The sequence below is a fragment of the Manis javanica genome, chromosome 4, assembly GCF_040802235.1.
Source record: "Manis javanica isolate MJ-LG chromosome 4, MJ_LKY, whole genome shotgun sequence".
Taxonomy (NCBI): domain Eukaryota; kingdom Metazoa; phylum Chordata; class Mammalia; order Pholidota; family Manidae; genus Manis; species Manis javanica.
This window is the reverse complement of record NC_133159.1, coordinates 161824675-161848365: the sequence shown is the minus strand read 5'-3', so window position 1 is coordinate 161848365 and position 23691 is coordinate 161824675. Positions and strand designations below refer to the sequence as shown.

The 23691-nt window shown below is 40.8% G+C and overlaps 1 protein-coding gene across 4 annotated transcripts; it reads right to left on the bottom strand.

Moving 5' to 3' along the window:
* Positions 1 to 23: 23 nt before the first annotated feature.
* NBR1 (NBR1 autophagy cargo receptor) lies at positions 24 to 23649 on the bottom strand. 4 transcript variants are annotated; one of them, XM_073235645.1, is made up of 21 exons: positions 23505 to 23649; positions 20525 to 20635; positions 18229 to 18291; positions 17498 to 17516; positions 16648 to 16670; positions 14443 to 14637; positions 14055 to 14129; positions 13373 to 13587; positions 12755 to 12922; positions 12264 to 12473; positions 11583 to 11742; positions 11199 to 11489; positions 10369 to 10518; positions 9808 to 9883; positions 9173 to 9283; positions 8773 to 8937; positions 6452 to 6851; positions 5600 to 5694; positions 4863 to 4920; positions 4040 to 4148; positions 24 to 1798 (listed from the first exon to the last, which is right to left on the bottom strand). In XM_073235645.1, the coding sequence occupies exons 2-21, from the start codon at positions 20624 to 20626 to the stop codon at positions 1625 to 1627; spliced, it is 2859 nt and encodes a 952-aa protein (XP_073091746.1). In that variant the 5' UTR covers positions 20627 to 20635; positions 23505 to 23649; the 3' UTR covers positions 24 to 1624. The 4 variants fall into 4 exon arrangements, with proteins under 4 accessions (XP_073091746.1, XP_073091745.1, XP_073091748.1 ...); XM_073235644.1 differs by having other exon boundaries at positions 14055 to 14132; positions 23505 to 23648; XM_073235647.1 differs by lacking the exon at positions 12755 to 12922 and having other exon boundaries at positions 14055 to 14132.
* Positions 23650 to 23691: the final 42 nt, after the last annotated feature.

The window sequence follows — 23691 nt, the reverse complement described above, 5'->3', positions numbered from 1 at the left end:
CCGCAAGGACCAGCCATTCCAGGTAGAAGTTTCAAAGAACCTTTATTTTGCCATTCCTTAATTGGTTATCTACAAGTACAGTGGACGTATGAGCGGACCCCAGGGCCCTCCTGGGCCCCTACAATACGACCCTGACGGTCAAGACAGGTCCTGCCCGAAATCAGCCCAATTAACAACACACACCCTGCCGCTCAGCCTCTACCCAGAAGCCCCGATAGAAAACGTTTTAGATACTGAAACAGCCTGGCTGGCTTGCAGTGTGAATCCTGCCTTAGTATCACTCGAGTTGTACTGTAAATAAACACCATAGCTAATAACTGATTTTAAAAACCACGACTCATTATAAATACCAACCAGGTTAAATAATACTATTTTACTATCCTCCCCCCTTATGGCTGGGGTCAGGTTCTTTTTCTTTGGAAGTCATTTTCGTGAATAACATCTTTTAGTGTTTTTGTTACCTCTCTCTTCACCAAGTGTTCCCAAGACTCCTTTCTATACACAGTGAGGACCTGGGTTCCTGGAAATAAGCTCTTTCCCACTCATCCTGGGGTTAAACCCAAATTTTTTCAGTGAGTTTGCTCCCCCTCAAGGTTTACAGCCTTTTCTTCCTGTTCTAGGCTCTCTAGCGCTAGATACCTTTGAACAGATTCCAGGCATTCAAGAAGTCATCAGGATTCTCTGTCCTACTCACTCAGCTGCCTGCCCTGAACCTTTTAGTGAGATTAACACAGGAGCCTGCCTTTCACTCTTCACAGGTTTCTATTTCCCCCACTCTACTGTAAATAAGATCTGCTCTGACATCAAGAAAAATAAGAGAGTAATGTTGAATTTATTTTCCCTTTAATAGAAGCGTTCCTTCTCCCTAGGATTAGCACACTACCTGAATTTTTTTCCTTAAATAAAAGGAATGTATGCTAAATGACTACATTAGACACTGCTCAATAGGTGCTGGGGGGGTTAATTTATAATTAGCACACTCTCCCCTCCCTTCCCTTAAGTGCAGAGGCCCAGAAGATGGATATTCTTCACATCAATGGAGTTTTTAGAAAATTAACAGTGCCAACTACTAAGTCTTGTAGGGAAATGACTTTCTCCTTGAGAAAGGAAGAGTAATAACATTACTATCATGCTTTAGATGTCATTTCAAAACCACACACTATGAAGCTTGGGGTAGGTTAGAAAATTATGAGTAGTTCTTGAAAACAACTTCCAAGATACATTTTTTAAACTGACAATTAACAGATATCCCCAGAAAAACATCTACATTAACCAAAGAAAAATACTCCACTACAAGCAGTAAGAAAAATGGTGCTATAGGAAGTTCAAGTTATACTCTTTAATGCACTAAAAAGTAGAAAGTTTTAGCCAAATCAATTGAAAAACTATCTTCCTACAACTCATCCAATGGCTAAAGTGAAATTTTAACTCTGGTCTTTCATTTGCTCCCCCACCCCCCTACCAAAAAAACTGTAATACAGATACTCGCTGTCCTGATAATTCAATGATGGGCTCTACATAGACTCATTAGATTAAAAATAAGCGAGGGCTTCTACCCTACATCCCGACAGAATAAAGATCGTATCTGAGCAGCAGGCAAAGTTATTTAATACAAGGTCACTCTTCAATAGCGGTGGCTGTACCAGTCGTTGTTGTTGACCTGCAGGAGTTCTGTCACAACCTGCAGGATGTTGTAATCGTGTTTCTTCAGGAGCCTTAGGTTCAGCTGCCTGTCACAGAATCCCATTTCAAAAAGATGGGCCATTAGGGCTGCTGTCTGATCTTCAGAAACTACTGGCTGTGTAGAGTCAAGAAAAGACATTTTCTGTGTAATTTATGTGTTTATCTTTTCACATTAATCTTTCCAGATTTATTTAAAATAATAGGGAATTAGACGCAACAGCATGGTACTCCTGTCTACTTGATACTAGTGGGTCTTCTGAGGGCGTAAGGACTCTAAGGCCCTGCTTCGGATTAGGTAGGTTTGTACCCGCAACCCAGCAACTAATGAATTGTCCTTAGAACTAGGAAGAGAATGCTGCAGCGGGCCATTAAAAGGAAGCATTCTCTGGCCGGACAAAGAGAGATGCAAGCAAGCTTAGGAAACCCTGTGAAGATAAAGGTGATCATGATGATGGGGCAAGCAGAGCAAGAGAAGAGATTGTTCCTGGAAGACAGCATGGGAGATTTAGTCAGATATGCAAAGGAGATGAACAAAAAATTGCTTGGGAAATTATACGTTGGGCCACCTTCTTGGCATTTTTAAGAAATTTTTTTTAAAGAACAGAAGCAATCCAGGTAAGAGGGAGCTAACACTGATTTACCCTGCTCTTTGGGCCAAACCCTGTGGTGGAGACATTACCTTCCTAAATTCTCCTAATACAGAGAATATGCTAACGCTTAACATTTACTTACAAACTGTGCTATCAGTTCTCTTACACATGAAAATGGAAATACAGAATACCACCTGTTTTGCAGGGTTATTCAGAGGATTAAGATGACAAAGAATCTAAGTATGTTGAGCACAGTCTCTGGCATTACTCTCTCTGCTTAATTCCACTGTTCCCTTCTTCCCTCTTATTTCAAAATAAATTACCCATCCTCCTTTCCAGGTTAGTCCTGCAACATGTACTTTGCTTTGTATCTCATCACCTCTTGCCACCTCAGGAAACCTTTTCTATTAATTATCCTGTCTCTTCTTGATTGTTAACCTCCTTCACTATTGGCTCGCCCATCTTTAAAAACATCTCCCTCTGCCATGTGTATCCAGCCTTCACTCTCTTTCCCCTTTGCAGTCTAGTTACTGGGAAGTGAAGCAGACCTGCACCCTCCACGTCCTTCCACCTGTCACGCTTCTCTGCAGCATCTGAGCTGCTGGCCATGTCCTCCTCATTAAAAGTTCCAGCAGAGAACTCCCTCCTCATTTTCCTCCTAGTTCTCAGTCTTCTTTGCAAGGTCTGCCCTCTTTCCAGGATCCTTAAAGGCTGCTTCTTGCTTTATCCACTCTTCAGGGAAAAATCTCATTCAATCATGTGGCTCCTGCTATAACCTATACACAAGTGATTTTATCTCCAGGCCAAATCTCCCCTCTGTGATCCAGATGCACACAGTGACTGCACTCTGGATAATTTTTCCCAGTTGTGCTGCAAATTCAACACTATTCTTTTTCCTTTTCCTCCTGCTCAAATATGTCCTTTCTATGTATCCTCTCTTAATGAATGGTACTATTGATTACCTAAGCCAAAACTTGGGATTTATCCTTTTTAGCCATTCAATCATGTTCTCCAAGTCCTGCCATTTCTCTATTTTAATTCTACCCTACTTTTCCTCCTACACATGGATTCTCAAATGGATTTCTTTACTGGCTCTACCAGCACCCACACTATAGTGGAGTTCTCTTATTAAGAACAAATCTGATGTTAATTACTTCCCTAAAACTCTTCAGTGACTCCTCCCACTAGCCTTAAAATTGAAACCACTTAACACAGCATCTTTGGTCTTTCTCACTCTTCTGAGCCTATATTCATCAACCAGGCTCACACTTCCCAGTCTTTTTACTGGCTACTTTCTGTCTGCGATGCCCTTCCTAGCACTCTTTCCTGGTGAACACTTAGTTTGTCTTTAGGACTCGTTTGCACATCATCTACTAGGAAGCTTTCCCTGGCCCAACCCCAGGGCCCACACAGGCTGAGGTGTCCTAACTGTCTGAGAACACTGGCACAGAACCTCACACTGTACCCTAAAATGTCTGTTTACCTCACTTGTTTCCCACCATCTTTGGGCAGGAACTGGTGTCTTACTCATCTTAAAGTGCCAGCACCCCACACATAGTAGGTCGTCAACAAACGAGATCTTCTTCCTTTCCTCCCTTAACTGGGCTAAAATCATCCAGCTAGAAAGTGGGGGAACAGTGTGTTAACCAAAAACTAAACCTAAAGGCTCATGCTTTCTACAACACTGTGCTACCCTCCAACCAAGAGAGATGCCATCACTTTCACTGATGACTCATATCTGGGTCAGGAAAGTAAAACAAACTTACCTGTGCAATAACTGGTGGCCCAGCAAATAAGGCCTTATATGCAGAGGTAGCGACAGACAGAGCCCCCTTCACCAGTCCTCCAGCAATGCTGCTCCCATGGTGGTGGTGCCTGTGCAGGAAAACCATATTATCTCCCCAAAGAAATGCAAACCATTATCTGCCTACAAGATAATCTGGGCACTAACCCTTGGAAAAAAAATGAGATTTCCTTGAGAAAAACATTAGATGTAAAAAGAGAACGTGAACGTTTTCTTGCCAGTTTTATAGTTAAAAATCTTGGTTTAATGGAGGGTTTAATTCTGCTGCTGCAAGATATGGGCACTGTAGAAAACACACCACTCTGGTTAGCACCAGCTCTCAGTCCCAGGTGAAAACTGATGTGGTCAAGGGCACAATGGGGTATTTGCAGTCTGTCTGCTCAATCATCTTAGAGGCAACAACTCCCAAAGGAAATGTGATTTTATGGACCCTACAGGAAGGTGGCCACTTTGACACTGCTCTGAGATGACTGGGAGCAGAGAGGCAGGTGTGTCTAAGACAGTTACTAAGATGCACAGTGGGCTTGACCTTCCTGCCTTCTCCTCTGGTATGAAGGGTGAGTTGAATTTGAGGGCACTTCCTTCTAGTTTGGAATGCGAATATTCTTAAACACCTTTAAGCCCTCTGTTCAGTTGCAAACAAGCTTTATAGAAGTATGAACAAGAAGGAATGATGGCTCTCCTCTGCTCTCTGGAGGTGGCACATCCCTAGAGGCTCATTTAACCAAAGCAATACTAGAATATCCACCTGCTTCTGAAGCAGAGGCTGCGCAAGGTCCAGTTACCTTGAGTAGTCATAGCTCTTCTGTCTGCTGTTTGTAAGTCCTGATGAGCCTCTGGGCTCTAAAAGCAAAAGACTGTTGGTTAGATGCAGCATCCATAAGCGCCTAGTGTTTCATAACTCACAGCAAGGCTACTTTTGAGGCAGGTGGTGTTTAAAGTTTTTTTGTAATGTTTGGAAATTTTGCAGGTGATTTCATAAGAAGAAACTGTCTAGAATGCAATGCAAGGTGACTTATTTACTGAATCAGAAAAATTAATTCTGTAATCCTATCACACTGATTTATTAGTTCTTAAGTACTTTCAAGATTTTTTTTGAGGAAGAGTGGGAAGTGACTGTAAGGGTTCACTCACAACTTCAAGGTGCTGTTCTCCTTATTTTATAGATAAGGAAACAGACCTGCAGGTGTTACACACCTGCTGAACCAGTGCAAGATCAGAGTGAGGAAAGGTGGCTGGGGCTCGAACCTAGACTGGTCTGGCTCCAAAGCCTGTGTTCTTTCCACTATAACACAATGCTAACCTCTATGAGGTCTCATTTAATACACATCAGGCTAGAAAATATAAAAAAGAGAAAAAAAAAAGAGTATGAGGGAAGAGTACAGAAAGAGTGAATGAAAGGGCAGTTTCACGTTTCTAAAAACTGCCAAGAATCACAAAGACAGAGTGTATTGTATACTTATACCTGGTTTCCATTAGAAAGGAGCACAGAGAAAGAGAGAAAGCCCAGGCTGGCCATTACCTCCTCTGAGCTGATCGGGGACTGAAGAAACTTCTGGTATGATAACTGGTAAATTCACTCCTGGGGAACCAAGATGCTGTACACAAGGAGGGCTCCTTTCAGAAAGACAAAATATCAAAAGTAAGTTGAAAAGGCACCCAGGGTAACAGTGGAGAAACAGTAAACAGCACAGTAGTGGCAAATTCTCTACAAAGACTTCACAATTCTGATCCAGTTCACTTGTCTATATTTAGGGGTCAGGTGAGAAGGGGCCATTCTGCCTCTGGTTTTCCTCTTCACCCACAGTCAAGTAGAAAGACTGGCCTCAGTCTGGTCACTTCCCCTTGTATCAAGTGGTACTGATAAAGAGATATAACTAGCTCCTTGGGAGAATAAGGTTTAAATTATAGTCAAGACTCCACCATTTTCCACACTATGAGAGAGCAATGACATAGATAGATCCAGGAGAGGAAAAAAAAATTTCTATCTGGTTTTATAGTATTTTTTTTCCATACTAAACTTTGTAATTACATTATGTGTGGGTTAATATGAGAATGAGTTTTTGCTGCTTTTATTCATGAGTTAATAGAACAGGAAGGCAAGACCTAGGGATGTTTGTGTTTAAAAACTGGCTCTCAATGATCAAAACATAAGTAGATGGATTATACTCAGATAATGAAGGTTACCTAAGTATTTCTTTAAATCGAGAATCCACAAATACTGGGAAGTACAAGTTTTATTCATTTAAATTCAGACTTTACTAAGGGAAATAGAGTCTTCCCATTCTGAAAAAAATACAGATTTTGAGATGAAGTTGATTCCTCTTTATTTCACCTTTGAAGAACAGCCCAGCTGAGAGTATGTGGATGGTACCTGGGCAGCTGTGCTGGTGGCCCCACCACCTCTGGGGTTAGGGGCACTGTATCCAGAGTCTGTGAAGTCATGAGGATATCATTGATGCTGTACCCCTGTGGCTGGCTCTCCCCTTCCGGGGGTCTCTCCTCAGCCTCAACCCCAGGATTGCCTTCAGCCCCTTGCTCTGGGCCTGGCTGTGAGAGCGCAGAGCTGTACATGGAGTCCCCCAGGGGGCGGCTGGTGTCAAAGCACTCAGGCAGGATGATGATGTAATCCTCTGAGGAAGCAGAGGACTGGCTCTGAACTTCATCTTTGAACTCCTCTTCCTCCTCCTCCATGACAGCTCTTTCCTCAGCGATATGGACAACCTCCTCCCTCAGGTCTCCAAGTGGTCCCTCTTCAGGCGAGGCAAATTTCACTGAAGAATGAAAGCAACCGATTTTAGGATATAAGCTCCGAGCAGCCCCTGGTGCTACCCTTAGCTGGTAAAGCCTTGTGGGTCATAAGCTACAATGATGAAATCCAGAGGAGAGGGGTGGACCAGAGGGAAGGGCTGCTGCTGGAACCACAGTCTTGGCCAAATTCTAAGTCTGAAGCCTACACAAGGCCAGATAGCACCGAAGCTCACAAAAACAAGGTAGGCAGAAACATCCAGGCTTCTGAGAAGCAATGTGAATCTTAAAACAAGAGGCCCTATATCCCTTTTCCTCTTCATGTGATACTTAATACTGAGACAGAGTTAAAATCAGAACTAATATACTAGCTAACAGTGCTGCAGAAAGAAAATGTGAGCTGGTGAGTACTGCAGGGATGTGCCCCAGTTCTCCTCCTCTTTGCAAAGTAACAACTACATGCGTACGTTGGATACACTGGGTTGGTTCCAGACTGCTGCAATGGAGACACTACAGCCAACAGAGCAAGTCAAATGAATTTCTGAGTTACCGGTGCTTATATAGAAAGTTATATTTATACTCTACTGTAGTTCATTTAGTACGTATGTGACAGCATTATGTCAAAAAAATATACATATTTTAATTAAAAAATACTTGATTGCTAAAAAATGCTAACCATCATCTGAGCTTTCAGTGAGCTGAGTCTGAATTCTTTTGCTGGTGTAGTCCTGCCTTTATGTTGATGGCTGCTAATTGACCAGGGTGGTAGTGGCCAAAGTTTGTGGTAACTTCTTAAAATGAGGTAACAGTGAACTCTGCTGCATCAATGGACTCTTCTGATCACATTTCTCTATGCATGTGGCATGTGATGCTGTTTAATAGCATTTTACCCACAACAGAACTTCTTTCAAACCGGAGTCTCCAACCCAGCTGCTACTCTATCAACTAAGTTTATGTAACATCAAAGATCACCAATCACAGAACACCTTAACAAGTACAATATTGATGCAAAAGTTTGAAACACTCCAAGAATTATCAAAATGAGACAGAGATATGAAATGAGCAAATGCTGTTGAAAAATGGCACTGACACGCTTGCTTAGCACAGGGTTGCCACAAACTTTCAATTTGTAAAAAAACACAGTATCTCCAAGTGCAGTAAAGCAAAGCTTAATGAAATAGAGATACTTGTAGTCATGGTAGAAAACTGGCAAAACGTGGATGAGGAAAAGAAAAAACGAAATTTAAAAAGTACTTATAATCCAGCAGAGATAACTCCTAGCAACATTTTGGTATAAGTCCTTCCAGATTTTTGTGTTACACATTTGTATACAAGTATGGAGAAAAAAAATATATGTATTTTAAAGAAAAATAAGACAAACATATTTAGCGTCATAGGTCAAATTTCATTATAATAAACAAGAGATTTTCGCATATTATTTTTATGCACTAGAATTTCAATTTTTGGATAATTCTTGGAATACATAGCATTGGTTCTACCATACCAAGGGATCTGATATCTAGAAATTTCTGCTCTAAGGGATTTTATTAGAGCATAATTTAACTTTGAAAAATTTAGCTTGATACTCCTGATTCTGCCCACACTTCCTGGACTATTGCCCTTGGAGACAGGAGACAACTTAGCTGCCAGTGGGGGGTCCCTGCTAAGGAGCGCTGTCCTTACTGCAGAGTTCAGGCAGCACAGCTGGTTGCCACTTCTCTGGGGCGTGCAGCTGTATTGCTGCCAGGAGAACTGAGTTATGGTGGCTGCTCTGCTCCTGATGCTAGAATTAAAACGGTCAGGTAGAGTTTGTATAGAGCAAAGAAACAACCATGATCCAAACTCTAACAAAGACCACTCTACCTCCAGTCTCAGTGAAGAAGACAATTCTACCTACTCAGGTCTGACAATCATAACTGCTAAGTGGGGGGATTCAGGGACACTCACTGTGCAAGGACTTCTGTCTGTAAGGTGGGTTGTGATCTGGAGCAGCGTCCAAGGTAAGAGATCGGATTACAGTCTCACACACGAACTGGGTCCCACTCAGGTCATCTTCTGTTTCTTCCACTGAAGCAGTGTTCTCAGGCTTCCTCGTTACTGACACTGTGCAATCTGGAAGACACGAACCTTGTCTGCACTTGGTGTTCAGGAGCCTTCTCTAGTCACGTACCCCTGCTGATACCACACCAAGGAATAGCTGCAATCTGTACCGTGTAAAGTGAGGAAACTTGAAAAAAATGCTAGAAAACCCATTCACATGATAAGGTAAGGTTAGCAGGGGTTATGTGTAAAAATAGTGGTATGGAAGGAAAGGATGCAAACACTTTACAAATTTTTAATCACTTACCAGGAAGTACTTTAAATCCTGCTCCTTCACTCTCTTCCTCTATCTGCCCCAAGCCTGGTTTCTCTATTAAAGGACTGTCATGTGGCAGTGGAGACATGCAGGGAGTCATATCTGGAGAATGAAGACAGAAGAAACATCAACCAAGAAAAAGCATCACATTGTCAACACTCAGTGTCCAAAAGCAGCAGCTCATAGGCTTCTTGCCTCCTGCAGGGCTAAAATAAACCCAGGTTATGTGTCAAGGCCTGTTGTAAAGATTTTTCCAGACCAGTAAGTGTGCAGCTATCTCAGATCAATGAATGCACGCAGGATCATAAACAGCTGTTTGGCCTGGAAGGCCACGGCCAAGACATGAACCATGAATGTAAAGGAACAAAGATATACAAGTGTCTAGAGAAAAATTGAGGGAAGAGTCCCTTTACGGTGGGGAAGCCTTGCGTAAACTTGCATCATTGCCTCTGACAGACAAGGGGAAAAGAAGGAAAACAGACCCACAGGTGCAGTTTTAGTATCACATATTGGGGAGAAATCCTTGCCTTCTGTTTCCTCAGAATAAAATAGTTAACTTCTAGAATCTAGGCTGTAGTACTTGTGTGCCTATTAATAAAACAAAGTGGATTGAGTGACATTCTTACCTACAGGGGTGTTGTGGGGCACTCTCTCCAACTCTTGGACGATGTTTATATCCAACAGCTCAAAAGAGAGCAGGTCCTAGAAAAAGTAGGCAATGTTAGGCTACTTGCAGTGCTCAGTGGAGCCATACTTTGTCTTGATGGGACTGGCAGGCCATGAAGCCCCACACCTTCTGGGATTCAACTCTGTTCTAACCTCAGTCAAGAGAAAACAAGAAGAGTTTTCTTCAACCAAATGTTCCAATAACCAGAAGTCAGGAAAGAGAGAAAAATGTATTGGGGTAAAGGTGAACCACATAGGCAGAAATAAAAGGCAACTAAAGGGAAGTTGTAGGGAAGCACGAGATTGAGTTTCCAAATCAAAGAGGAAGCATTTAGTTTGGAAACTTGTGTCCACAGGTCATCTCTCCTTGGCATTCAATGCTTCTGACTGGATCAAAGTGGGCATATTTCTAACTTCCTGGGCATTACCTATGGCTATACTACCTTTTCTTCAACAAGATAAGAACTCTTCCCCCCATGCTTTCTGTCCTTTGACCCTCCTCAAAGTGCTCAATTTCCCACCTGGGCAGTCAGGAGGTCCACGGATGGGATGTAGAGCTCCCTCTTGCTGGAGACATTTTTTGTCTTCTGTGGGATGCAGGTTCCTGTCCCTTCTGTCTGCTCAGCTGCTTCACTAAGCTGAATTTCTTCTTTAGCTGGAAGAAAAGCTTCCTATACAGACAAAAGCATTGGGCCAAGTTTTAGGCCCTTAACAGAACTCAAAAGGCAAGCTGCCAGTTGCCTCCCTAAAAACAAAAACAGTGCTGAACCTCAACACGTTTTAAAACTTTTTGTAATTTTAGATTGACAGAAAGTTACAAACACAGTACAGACAGTTGACTTATTACCCCCTTCATCTAGCTTCTCCTAATGACAACAGCTTAGACTACCCAGAGTAATCTAAGTCAACAGTCAAACCCACTAATATTAGGTGACTAAATTTAAGCAGTAAACATTCTGAACAAGTACCCAACTAATACAGGGAAGTTGCCTAAAAAAAATTCACCAGGTAACAACCAGTGCAAGGCTTCATTCATATTTAGGGAACACACGAGGGATATTCAAGAGGGATAATGTTAAGGAGCAAAGCCATCAGGCCAGGCCAGGTAGCCCTAGGTTCCCTTCTTATGCAGCAAAGAGGACGGTCATGTGTCACTAGAGATACAAAAGCACTGAGGGATGCCTGCACCAAGATCCTAGGGACACACTGACAGAGCCCCTGAGGACTAGACCCAATACAAGCGCACTGATGTGCTGGGGGAGTGGGAGGAAGCCAGCTTTTCTAGATTTTTGGAAGAATGATCAGCTGTGAGTGGGCTCTTTTAGTTTTAGTCACCCCTTTCAATGCTCACCTCTTGTTGGCAGGGAAGACCATCAGCTTTGCTTGAGCTGATCACACCCTTTTCAGGGTTATCAGGGCTCTCTGTTGGGGGGAAAGAATCCACTATGATGCTGCACCAGACACGAGGCCCAAACTGCTGGCCTTTATGAGAAAGACGCCAATGGGAAGTATATGTTCCCTCCAAGGCTGGGGCAATGAATTCCACAGACACAACTCCCACATGGCCGGCCTTTAGGCGGGGAACCAAAACATCTTTCTTTTCTGTAGAAGCCAAAGTCAGGTTTCCCCACATGAACTTAAGCTGAAAAGAACAGTGACAAGAGAAAGCAAGCTTGTTAGCTGAGACCTTGCCACTTCAAATCACTTCATCTTCACATTTCGTGGGAAAAGATACCTTTGTATCTGCACTCCACTTTACATTGCCTGTATTTTTCATCCTCCAGTGTTTGATAAACTTGGTCCCTGGCTGAAGGTGGGTTCCATCAGGCAAATTCTCATCCACAAATGCTGCACTGAGGGTTGGCATAACTGGGGCACAGGGCTGCAACGGGAGCCTGGACAGAAATTCAGAGACTTAGGTCACTTGCTGTTGGATACCATAGCCTGTAGATATCTCACACTGTGGTTCAAGAGGCTGATCGTGACTCTAAAGGACGTACTAATGCATTTGCAGGAAAAATAATACTAATTAGGAAGTTTTAAAAAACAGGGGACAGATCTGACTCCTGAGCTAAAAGGCAATGGTGAGGACAACTAAAAGGGTCCATAAATAAAACAACTAGAGGGTTAGGTCCTTAAAATATCTGCTCTTACTGCTTCAAATCCAGTCTGCCTCCAGTAATGAGAGGTCACACCTCAGAGTTCTGAACCTTACTGGTTTCTATCCTTCTGAAGGCAGCAACAAGGCAAGGGTTCAAAATAACCCCCAAACCACCCTTTAAGAATGCTAGGATCAGAGAATGGGAAGTCGTAAGGATTTGGGTGTTAGGGGCTACTAATAAACAAGAAGTTGACTGAAGTTCCAGGCCTGGAGGGCTGAATGTAGTCTTGGCTCCTGCCCTAGCCCTGGGCTTACATCAGGGTGTTAGACTGCAGCAGGCTCTCGGGTCTGCCCAAAGGGGACCTGGGGCTCTGGAGTCCATGGATCGAATTCCACAGATGAATCTTCCTGTGGAGCTTAAGTTGCCTTTTAAGTTCCTTGACCTCTGCTTTACGCTGTTTCTTTTCAGCTCGCAACCTTTGCTTTTCTGCTTTAAGGAAGTTCTTGTCGACCTGTTTCTGGAGCCTGTGTAATAATAAATGAAAGTCTTAAAGAACAAACCTCAAAACAAATCTTGAAGCTATTTTAAGCCACTTGTACTCCATCAGTGTTAGCTTCTAGTTTAGTTTCTTAATTTTTTTCTGTAGTTCTCATTTCATTAGCTTTGGATAATTGTCCCCAGCATTGCACATCAACTGGAAATGGGCAGGAATGAAGGAGACTATTTGTTAGTTTTGTGATCACAAGCTGTCACCAGAACGAAGAAGCAAGCAAAGAGCAAGCATCCCAGGCAGATACGGTTTTACCTGGCTTGTTCCAGAGCAGCAGGAAGACGAGGAGGAGAGAACCTTGAGTGAGAGAATGGTTCAGAGGGACCCACAACGGGTCTCCGCAACTTCAGCAGGACATGGTTGGGGTCATGGGCATATGGCCCCAATTCACACTCTTCACAGATATTATAGGATGGGCATAGGCTGTGGGGAAAAGATGGCACAGTGGAAAGTCCCTGAGGTAAGGAGGTATGAGACCAGACTTTCGTATTTGCTCCATTACCAGCTGTGTAGTAACCTGAGCATGTTTCCTGACCATGTCTCCATTTTCCTCATTAGTAAATCTACATCTATTTCAAAGGATGATTTATGGAAGGAAGCAAAATACAAAAGCATCAGGAACAAGAGGGAGACTATCCTTGGTGATCTAATTTTGTTTTAAGAAACATAATTTTGTCTGGCTCTGTTAACTCAAACGCATATCTGAACACAATCTGAATAGTTACCCTTCAAATAGTTATTTTTTCTCGTGGGTGAAGAATAGCTTGTTTCCAATGCTCAGAGATAAGAGTGCAGCCGATTTCCCCTTACCTACCCAGAATGCTAAGAAGGCCTGCTTTAAGGTGTACTAATTCTCCCCAAGATACCGCTTACCTGCACTGGTAACGCACACCAACAATTCTCCTTTGGCAGCTGCTGCAAGCAATGTGCCAGCTGAACTGGTTTTCTGGCAAAAACAGCGTTTCCTCTGAAATAGGCATTGAGACTTCTGAGGGACAGGAGCTTGGGGATGGGTTCTGGAGGACAAGCTTCTCATGCAATTTCTGTTCAAGCTTCTCAACCGTTTCTTTAACTACTTGCTCGCGGAACTAGAATACAAAGCAGAAGATGGGGAAAAATACTGGAAAAAATCAGTTCCAATATTGGAAAAGGCATGAAAATACCAAATAGACCTGAAACCTCACTGTCTCTGGCATAACAACTACTGAACAAATGGACAAAAACATAGCAAAGGGTTTGTTCCCTCCACAGCTAAACTGGTTCAAATACCAAGAAATCCTTTTGACGCATAAATTTCTAACTTTTTCCTTCTCATGCATGGAGACTTGTCCCTTTGCTTTACATCCTTAGACTTAAACTCCCTCTTTTTCTGATGTATCACTGTAGAAGTTAGCAGCTTTCTTGACTGGAACTGCTCTGCTTTGGAAATGATTAGCTACCTCTCTCCATTCACCTGCACCAGAGGCAGCAGCCATCTGGGTCTGGTCTTCTATTTCTTCTGTGTTCCACCTGTGCCAACACTGCTGCTAAAACCCAAGCCAGAGAAAACACTCACTGTCTCCAGGTAGCTCGTGAACCAGTCTGGAGGCTTGTCTGGAGTCTGCTCTGCATCACATGGAGCAAGTGGAAACTGCTGTGAGAAAACACAATCCAAGATCTTGGAGGTTACTATTTTTTTCCTATTTAAAATAATCTTCCTGAAATATATTATTTTGAGGCTTCCTTCATCAAATAATACAAATATACAGTGGGAAAAAAAAAGAGTATGAAGGGAGATAAAAGGAAAATAAAGTGTTTATGTCACCATAGTCACCCTCTCTCAGGAAGTCGCCATTACCAGTTTCAAAAAGTCAGACAGGGTACAAGAACTCCCAAATCTTAGACCAGAGACAGTGAGGCATGAGGTCAGAAAAACTGCAGAGACAGGGCCATTCCTTTCATACCTGTGCTGCAGGCTCCGCTGGGGTCTTCATATTTGATCCCAAGACTCTCACCAGTGAAGAATAATGTGCAAGGGGCTTCTTCCCTGCCCTCGGAACTGGTCGTTTTTCTGCTACAGCTGGGGGTGGGCATTCCTCACTGACATGGTAGCCTTCATGGACTTGCATCTGCAGCTGGTTTCCCTGCTTAACTGCCATCTGAGAACATCCATTATAAAATAAAAACATGTGTGATTCTCCTTTCCCAAACGGAATTTCAAAGATATCTAAGCAGAAGAGGTGTGGTGAATTATGCTGGCAGGTATCAGGATTTATCTTTGTTTTATTAAATCAAATAATATATATACCATGTTAACACTTAGCCTGCCATTTCTTTGCAAGAATGTTAACTAGGAATATTTTGTTATTAAAGAAACAGAAGTAGGTTTTGTTTTAACACTCTGATTAGATGTTTTCATTAACTAGATTACTACTTTTCTGGTTAACTGGTTTTTATGTAGTACTCACTTATGGATTCTAACCTCAACTTTCCAAAAAGGTTAATCCCAGACTACCAGAACCCAAGAAACTCAATGCTATATCCCATAATTAAGCATTTACTTTTCCATTAAGAATAGTATTCTGGAAAGCCTGCTTAAGTGGTCACCTCTTTCTCAAGGGTATTGTCTTAAAAATCCTATTTTGAAAACTACTTCAAGGAGGATTTGCAGTTCCATGCACGTACTCCAGTGTCTAAGAAATGATTAAGGGTCAAGTCCATGCAGTTCTAGCTTACCCCCTTGTCACCCAGTGACAAGAAAAAGTGTTCTTTTACCTATTTTTACACATTAGACTTCTTTATATTCCATTTATAGCATTCCATTGCCAAATGTCTGAAAGCTATTATTTTAGATCATGGTTCAGCAAACTTTCTTAAAGGGCCATATAATAAATATTTTAGGCTTGTAGGCGATACAGTTTCTATTAGTTACAGCACAAAAGCATCCAGACAATACATCATGAATGAGTGTAACTGTTCCAATAAATATTTATTGACAAAATATGTGACCAGCCCACTGGCTATAGTTTCCCAATCCCTATTCTAGATCATAAACTAAGAATATTTTAATAAAATGTTTGGTACAATTTGGAAAAAACTGCTCAAGAAATGACTATAATGAGATGGGTCAAAATATAAACAAGGGATTTTAAGTATTTATAAAAAAAGTATAAAAAGTCTTGCTTCCTGGGCAAGACAGGAATATATAAATTCTAGACTCCTGAGGGCCAAGATTTTTGAATGAAAAGGTAAACTAATAGAGGTTGTGGGAAAGGGGAGTTTTGAAGACCTTAGATGACTTTTTTAAGTGAACCTACTGTAAGCTTCTGAGACTGGGGAAAGGGAAAAACCAGGAAGCATTGGGTAAGAGTGGAAGTGGGTAGAGGCACCGCATGGCAGAAGAGCTTAAAAGCAAAGCATAAAGACCACATGAAAACTGCAGTAAAAGGAAATTATGACACAGGAGAAATTATTAACAGAGATGAGTATTTCAACTAGGAAAAACCAGGTATGAACCTGAATGTCCAAAACCGAGAGACCAGTTGATAACTAAGGACTTCTGAGAAGAGCAATTTTGTCCAGAAAACAAGAACGGTAAATCCAGCTCCTAATTAAAAAAAAAAATCTTGCCCTTCCCTCCCTAAAACAAATGGGATTACGGAAAACAGCTTAGTCTTAGACTAGACTTCATAATGGATAGTCAAACTTTCAACAAAAACCTTAATTACAAAGGTGATAACGAAAGGACAACACATCTTAAAGAAGTGACCTCAGGAGGACTGCTTTAACTCATCATTGACAAGCCAAAGACTGATAGTAACTGGATGGTTTATACTTTAAATGCTCACACTAAATTAGAGTGTAACATTCTACAGGGAACAAGGTGAAGACAGGAGATAAAAAATGTGAACCAGAAAACATCACTTCAGAGTTCTTTGTATTTCTAAACGCTAGGATGGTGGCACGAAGACTAGCAATGAGATGGAAGAGTAACTGGGAAGAACCCTTGTATCTGGAGCTGCTTATTGCTGAGTGGTACGCCCTACTCACCAGAGTCCCCTAAAAATAGGTTTTGCTGTGTTTATATCCATTAGTTCCTCCCCATGGCTAATGCAATTCAGGTTCAAGTTCTACTCGATATTTTTTAAAGTATTTGAAATAACCATTACCTTAAGCGCTTCTTCATATTCGCCTGAAAGGACAAAAAATACACACGGTGATTTCTTAACCAGCTCAAAAGATTCTATTAAGTAGCCCAATCCACCTAAGAATTCTTAGTTTATAACCCTTACATATGAACAGCTACTCCCTTTCCGTGGACAGACTCCGTTTCTCATCCTATTGCACACAGGAGCTACCTGCAGCTTAGCTCTCTCCCTTAAATCCCTGTTTGTTACTGGAGCCTTCCAGTTACCTCAACCCAGCTCCCTCACACTAGGTTTACAGAAGCTCAGGACTCAAGGGAGTTTGCAGATATTATGAACACTATCATCTCAGCTGGTTAATGTCAGCTTTTAGTGGCCAGCCTGGGAAACTAACCTTCAAATACAGCATTGTTCTTGTGGGAAAATGAACTCTAAGCTCTGAGCAGCCAACCAAATTATAAATAAGCTCCCGGAATAACACTTATTTGTAAGTTGATGTTAACTATACCAAGACAGGGACAAATGCAACACCAGGAGAACAGTTTTTATGTGCTGAACTGAACAGTTTTTATGTGCTGAACTGGGAAGTATATTTTTAGAAGATTAGCATCTTAAATATAGGAGAACCTCCTATTAAAGCTGTCCTTATGGTCTAATCAAAGGCACCAATCTGTATTTTAAAAACTGCTATAAGATAAAAATCCACAATGTAATTAAATGGCCATGGATCAGTGAGTGCAATGTCAATGTATTGTATACCAACTCCTACTCTAAAATGAATATTGCACAAGGTTTTCATGTAAATGGAAATGCATGTGCCCATGGACAGATTAAGGCTTTTAAATAGAGTAGAAAAGGTTTTCCTGGGACTCACCTTGGCTGTTAATGGATACCTGTCAAAGGAAAAGAGCAACAGTGAATTACAAACCTCTCATCAATTGAGCGTTTCTCTTACTAGGACCAGCCTCACAGATCAGATGCAAAATTTCAGGTCAGGAGTTCAGACTTTCCAGTATCATGAACTAGTCGTGAGTAATAATTATAAGAATTCTATTGCCTAACCAAAGTATCCTCCTTTACTTCAGGTACATCAAGAAGCAGCATCATATAGTGGTTATACGTCTGGGCTCTGGAGCCAGAGCGTATGGATTGCACTTTACTGCTTCCACAGTTTGTGCCTCTGGGCAAGTTATTTAAGCTCTCTGTGTCTCAGTTTCCTCCTGGGTTAAAAAAGAGATGATAAAAACATACCTAATACATAGTATTGTTAGTCTGATACATTACAACCACTCAATGAAGGTTTGCCATTTTTATTTTTATTATTATAAACTCAATGACAGCTTGTGATATATTTGAACTTAAGATCACTATATAGTTTTAAAAGTTATCTCTCAGATTTTCTTCTTCCACATTGCTTCCCTATTTCTCAACTCCATTTCAGATGCCACAACTTGGCTTAGAACATACAATTATCAAATGCATTTAAACCACTACACAAATGAGACAGACATTGTTCTGAACTTTTCGGGCCCCATACCACTCTTGAGATCCCTACTAACATCCCTATCCTGGATACCTGGCCATAGGTAACATAATATACTTTACCTCTTCATTTTCCTCATCCAGGTATTTTATTTGAATAGTGTTCAGATCAAATGAAACTTTTACCTGCAAATGAAATTTACACATATGATCAAAATATCAAAAGGGCAGGATGTAACAGAAACCCAGAAGTCATAAAGGAAAGTATGGGCATATCTCACTATATAAAAATCAAACATTGTATATGGAAAAAAAAGCCCACCATAAACAAAGTCAAAAACAAACAATAGACTGGGAAAAATATATGTGATTCTTATCTAAGGGTTAGTATCTGCAATACATAAAGAGTACCTGTAAAACTTTTAATCATAAGAACAGAAATCCAGATAAAAGTGGACAAAAATGTACAGAAATTTTATACAAGAAATCAGATATACCTAACAAATAAGTCAAAAGATATTCAACCTTAATGGTAGTCAAAACAATGCAAATTAAAGCAGTAAGATGTCACTTCAACAAAATGGCAAAAAATTCAGGGCACTGTCATATATGTCTGTGAGGTCCTACAAAGCAAAGCACTTGGCAGTTATCTATTAAAATTTAAAATCACATGCCTTATGACTCATTAATCTCACTTTGGAAAACTTTATCCTCTAGAATAGTGTGTAAATATCCCTGGTAGTTTATTTTATAGTAGTAAAAAGAAAAAAAACAACCAAAATTGAACTCATGAATACAGAGTATACACTGGTGTTTGCCAGAGACAGGGGATGGGAGGTGGATGAAATGGGTGAAGGTGGTCAAAAGGTACAAACTTCCAGTTATAATATAAATAAGTTCTGGAGAGGTAAAACACAGCATGGTGACTAAAGTTAACAACATTGTATTGTATATTTGAAAACTGCTAAGAAAGTAGATCTTAGGAGTTCTTATCACATACACACAAATTTTTAACTATGTGTGATGACAGGTGTTAACCAGACTTAACTGTGATCATTTTGTAACATATACAAATAACAAATTATTACACTGAACATCTGAAACTAGTCTTTTATGTCAATTGTATCTCAATTAAAAAATAACAACCAAAAACAATCTTTCTATAATAAATGGTTAAATTATGGTACAACAATACCAAAATTACTGTGGACAATCTATAGCTTTAAAAAGAATGAACTTTGATCCTTATCTGTTCATTGAGAACTATGTCTATAACATTCTGTTGGGTAAAAAAAGCAAGCTGCAGAATACTGTTTATAGTATGACTCAGTATGATTATCTGTACAAACAGGGAATATGTGGGTAAATAAATACAGGACTGTTAACATTAATTAAAGCCTTCCCCCAACTCACCCTAAGAGGTGGAAAATAGTAGATTGAGGGACACAGGTGGAAATGGAAGTATATTAACTTTTTCTTTATATATGTTTGTGTTCTTTCATTTCTTATAATTTACTACACTTTTATAATTTAAAATTTACAATAAAGAAAAAAGGCAAGCAGTCAGCTCATGTAACTACTAGGAAAAGATAACTGTTTGATTTTCAGATCATTTAACAAATGATCCAACTTTCTAGATGACCATCTGTTCAGGACAGTATAAAGAAACACATGCTGGAAGACAGAGGTCTAGATCATCTTTTAACATCTCTCCACCATTTCTTTTTTAGTCACCATAACACATGCTAAAAGCAGGTTTTTAACCAATCGGGTTAAAGCACGTTTTTACCAAAGGGTTTCTTTAGATAAACACAAGTTACACAGGAAGCAGAACATTCGCCGCTGCAAACCAAACAAAGACAGAAGAGTACAAAGGGCAAACCAGGGGAGGAAAAGAATCAACAACATAAAAGGAATAGATGAACTGCTGTTGAAGCACCCATGGGAGTTGTTTCTGCTTAACTTTGAGACACTCAACCTCTGACCTAGCAATACAGTAATCGATCAGCTCTTGCAAAACACAGATTACATCCTTGGTGGTTCACAAACCACAGAGACTATACTGCTTTCCAAGCAGGAGAACATTCCCCTGCAACCCGGTTGCCGGGGGGTGCCCACAGCAATTTATTTCTCAGACTGTTTCTAAAATTAACAGGTTTTCTAAGTCCTATCTCACTTAAAAAATTACTTTACCTTTCCTTCCTAAACTCTTCAAAAGGAATTTCTCTGTTTGCTCCCTTTACCAGGGCACATCCCCTGTATGAATACTGAGCTCCTGTCAAAAGTAATTTTTCAAAAGGCCTAGACATGGTAAACGTGATAGACTTCACAGTGATGAAACAACACTACTAAAAATGGCTACCTCTGGAAAAAATATCTATGCTTAAAGGATTGAGAAACAAAACAAAGTAACACTCACCATAGCTTCAACGTCAGCCCAAGTTGTATTTTCTGGATCAGAAACCAGAAAGCTTTGAGTTTCATTTTTAAAAGTCACATTTAGAGTAACCTGTGGCTCCATGCTGTGGGGCTAGAGTTGAGAGGATGGGTGAGAGAGAGGAAACACATTAGAAAGAGTTCTACAAATTGCATAAACATTAATTCAATAAATACTTGCAAGGATCTAATATGGCCTAGGCTAAGATACAGCAGTAAATGGGCAGGCAATGTCCCCGCTCTTCTGCTACTTAGCATCAGGTGGGTGGTTTACATCAAAGCTCAATGTTAAATGTTTGCTGAGTGTATGTACATTTTGGCCACCCCCAGAGAAATCGTTTAAAATTTGTGAAATCCTAGAGGATTTCATGGAAACTTATGACTGGCTAATTAAACAGGTACTACTAAATACCTGCTAGTAGCAGGGTACCAAGTTGAGTAAGACAGAATAGGTCTCTACCTTCAAGGAGTTAACATTATAACTTGAAAGCAACATTGTACATTTTTCTTGGAAAAGCAGCCTTTTCCCAAATTCAGCAACCTAGGCTATTAGATCAATTTAAACAATTTAGAGGCTGAAACACTAGCCAAGAAACTGCACAGGGGTAGCATTCAACACCTTTCATCCAAGTTCATGTATTTTCTTGTAGTCTACTTATTTTCTTTTATGGAGAATTCCAAACATACATAGAAATAGAGTAATGAACATTTAATTACTAAGATTAATTCAAGGCTACCCTCATTTCATCTGTACACCTGTATCCTCCCAACTCCACCACCAAAATGGATTGATTATAGTCAACTAATGTTTTAACCAACTATAGTAGTCTGATTATAAAAACCTATTATGGGAAAATTTAAACCTATACAAAAGGAGAGAGATTAATATATAATGAACCCATATGGACTCATTGGCTATCTTCCATAATTATCAACTCAGAACTAATCGTGTCACAGCAATGCTAGTTCCCTGTTGGATTATTCTGACAGCCAGTCACCATTTCAGCCATAAAATAACAGCATGTACCTCCCAAAGATAAGAATTTTAAAAAACATAACCACATGCCTAAAAGGTTAACAGCTCCTTAATTCAGTGTCTATTCTGGTCAGTTGTTTATTTTTAATTAAGGAATTTGTTTACTAGTAAGTTGTTAGGTTGGTTTATGAAAAAATAGTTTGTGTAAATACAAACATAAACTGTAATGAAAAAGGTCAGCTTTTAAACATACTCAACAAATCTTTAATAAGCATCTACAATGAGCCAGATTCTGTTTCAGGCATGAGCAGTAAGAGATGGACAAGATAAAGGAGTTTACAGTAAAGTGGGGGAGGTTAACACAAAGGTTGAGAAGGGCTGGGTTTCAGATACAGCTCTGGCATTTTACTAGCCATGTAACTGTGAGCAAGTCATTTAACCTCTGAGCTTCCGTTCCTTAATCAGTAAAACACGTCTACCATCTCTGCATTACCTACCTCACAATGTTACCGTAAGAATCAAATAAAAATGTGTGTGCAAGTACTTCGAGAATGATACTCAAATTTAAAAATTATAGTAAGTCTGCAGAATCTAAAATAGCCATTTTCCACAATATAATGCACTGCCCTGTAAAACAATACAAGTGGGACTAACATTAAAAAAGACCTTAAACTCTCTGAGGATCAGGGATTTGTAAAATCCAAAGACAAGTATCTCCCAAGTGTTTCCATTTTTTTGTCCCCACCTAGAGACAAGTTCACCACACACACAAAAACAGTAATACCAGTTTCTGGCACCCATCCTGCTGACATCTAGTATTCATTCATATGGGATGTAATTCTTGGGTTCTTAAAATGTGGATAGAATTTCTGTCAACACCCCAAAATCTTGGGCAAAAAAAAAACAGGGAAATGAAGTGACCGATTCAGTCTGCCCTAAGTAAATACTCTGAAACACATTCTCACTTTTCAAATTTGAGAAATACACTTCCATACATTTTCGAGAGTGCAGAAGGAAGCTAATCTTCCTTCCCTTTTCCCAAATTACACAATTGGAAATTAGTTTAGATACTTTGGAGCTCATCCAGCTGGTCAGCTGATGCAGAAACAGGAAGTGGGGATTCTAGCTTAACTGGAACATACCCAGGTCTTCATAAAGAACTGCCTATTTCTGTTTGGCTCAAATATGAAAATTCTTTCAGCAAGAGCACTTCATCTTGAACTTGTGGAAATACCAAAGCTATGGTTAGTACAACCTGTCCCCATAGGTTTTAATGCAAGTCAGGTAGCTGGGGGCCAGGCCTTCAGCTTTCCTAACTGTATTACTATATTATAACCTCATGGCCCTGGCTCACCTTTGCTTGGCACAAGTCAGTTTTTCCTCTCGATTTTTTCACGATACCAAAAACCACTTTAATGAAGATGACCGGAGTACCTGAGCTTTGATTGCTGTCTTCGCCTGAGTCCTGTATAAGCTATCCGGGCGTTAAAAAGTGTGCCCTGAAAGCTGGATGTTTGACAAAGAGGTGAAACAGTGCTTTTTCCAGAAATCCCTAACGAAGGAGACTTCTTTAAGAGGTTCTCAAGAAACCGAAGGGGATGGGGTGAGGAGGCTACGTGGGTAGTGTCATTTTTTTTTTTCATCCCGACTTCCAGTTATCCTTTCCTGGCACTCCGTGTTCCCACGACAGTGTCAACACCCCCAAAGTCTCTTTATCTTGTTTTCTTTGCCTAGGCCCTCTTTGTGCGGGGGAGTCTTGGCCTCCCACCAGCAGAGGCCGGGCCTTCTGAGCCACAGACCCTTCATCCTTCGAACGGTATCTGTCCCCTTGTCCCACCAACGGCTCTCTAATCAGGTCACTAAAGATACCTGCTGACCCACACAGAAAAAGTCGCCCCTCTTCTTTGCAGGACTCGTCCCTCGAACTTCCCCAAGCTCTCTTCGAGCGACGTGACCCCACCTCCGTTAACCGCAGCTGCTTTCTTACCAGCTTCCTGCCCCCGGGGTGCGCCTGCCAGAGGCCAGCGTAAGGCCCGTTCGCTGCCAGTTCTGCTGCTATCCCTGCGGGGTGAATCTAACATGGCGGAGAGAGACAAGGCCTAGGTCCCCGTTTCTGAGTTTCCGACAAGATGATTGGCTTTTTCCACTTGTCCCTCAAAACCACCACCCTATTG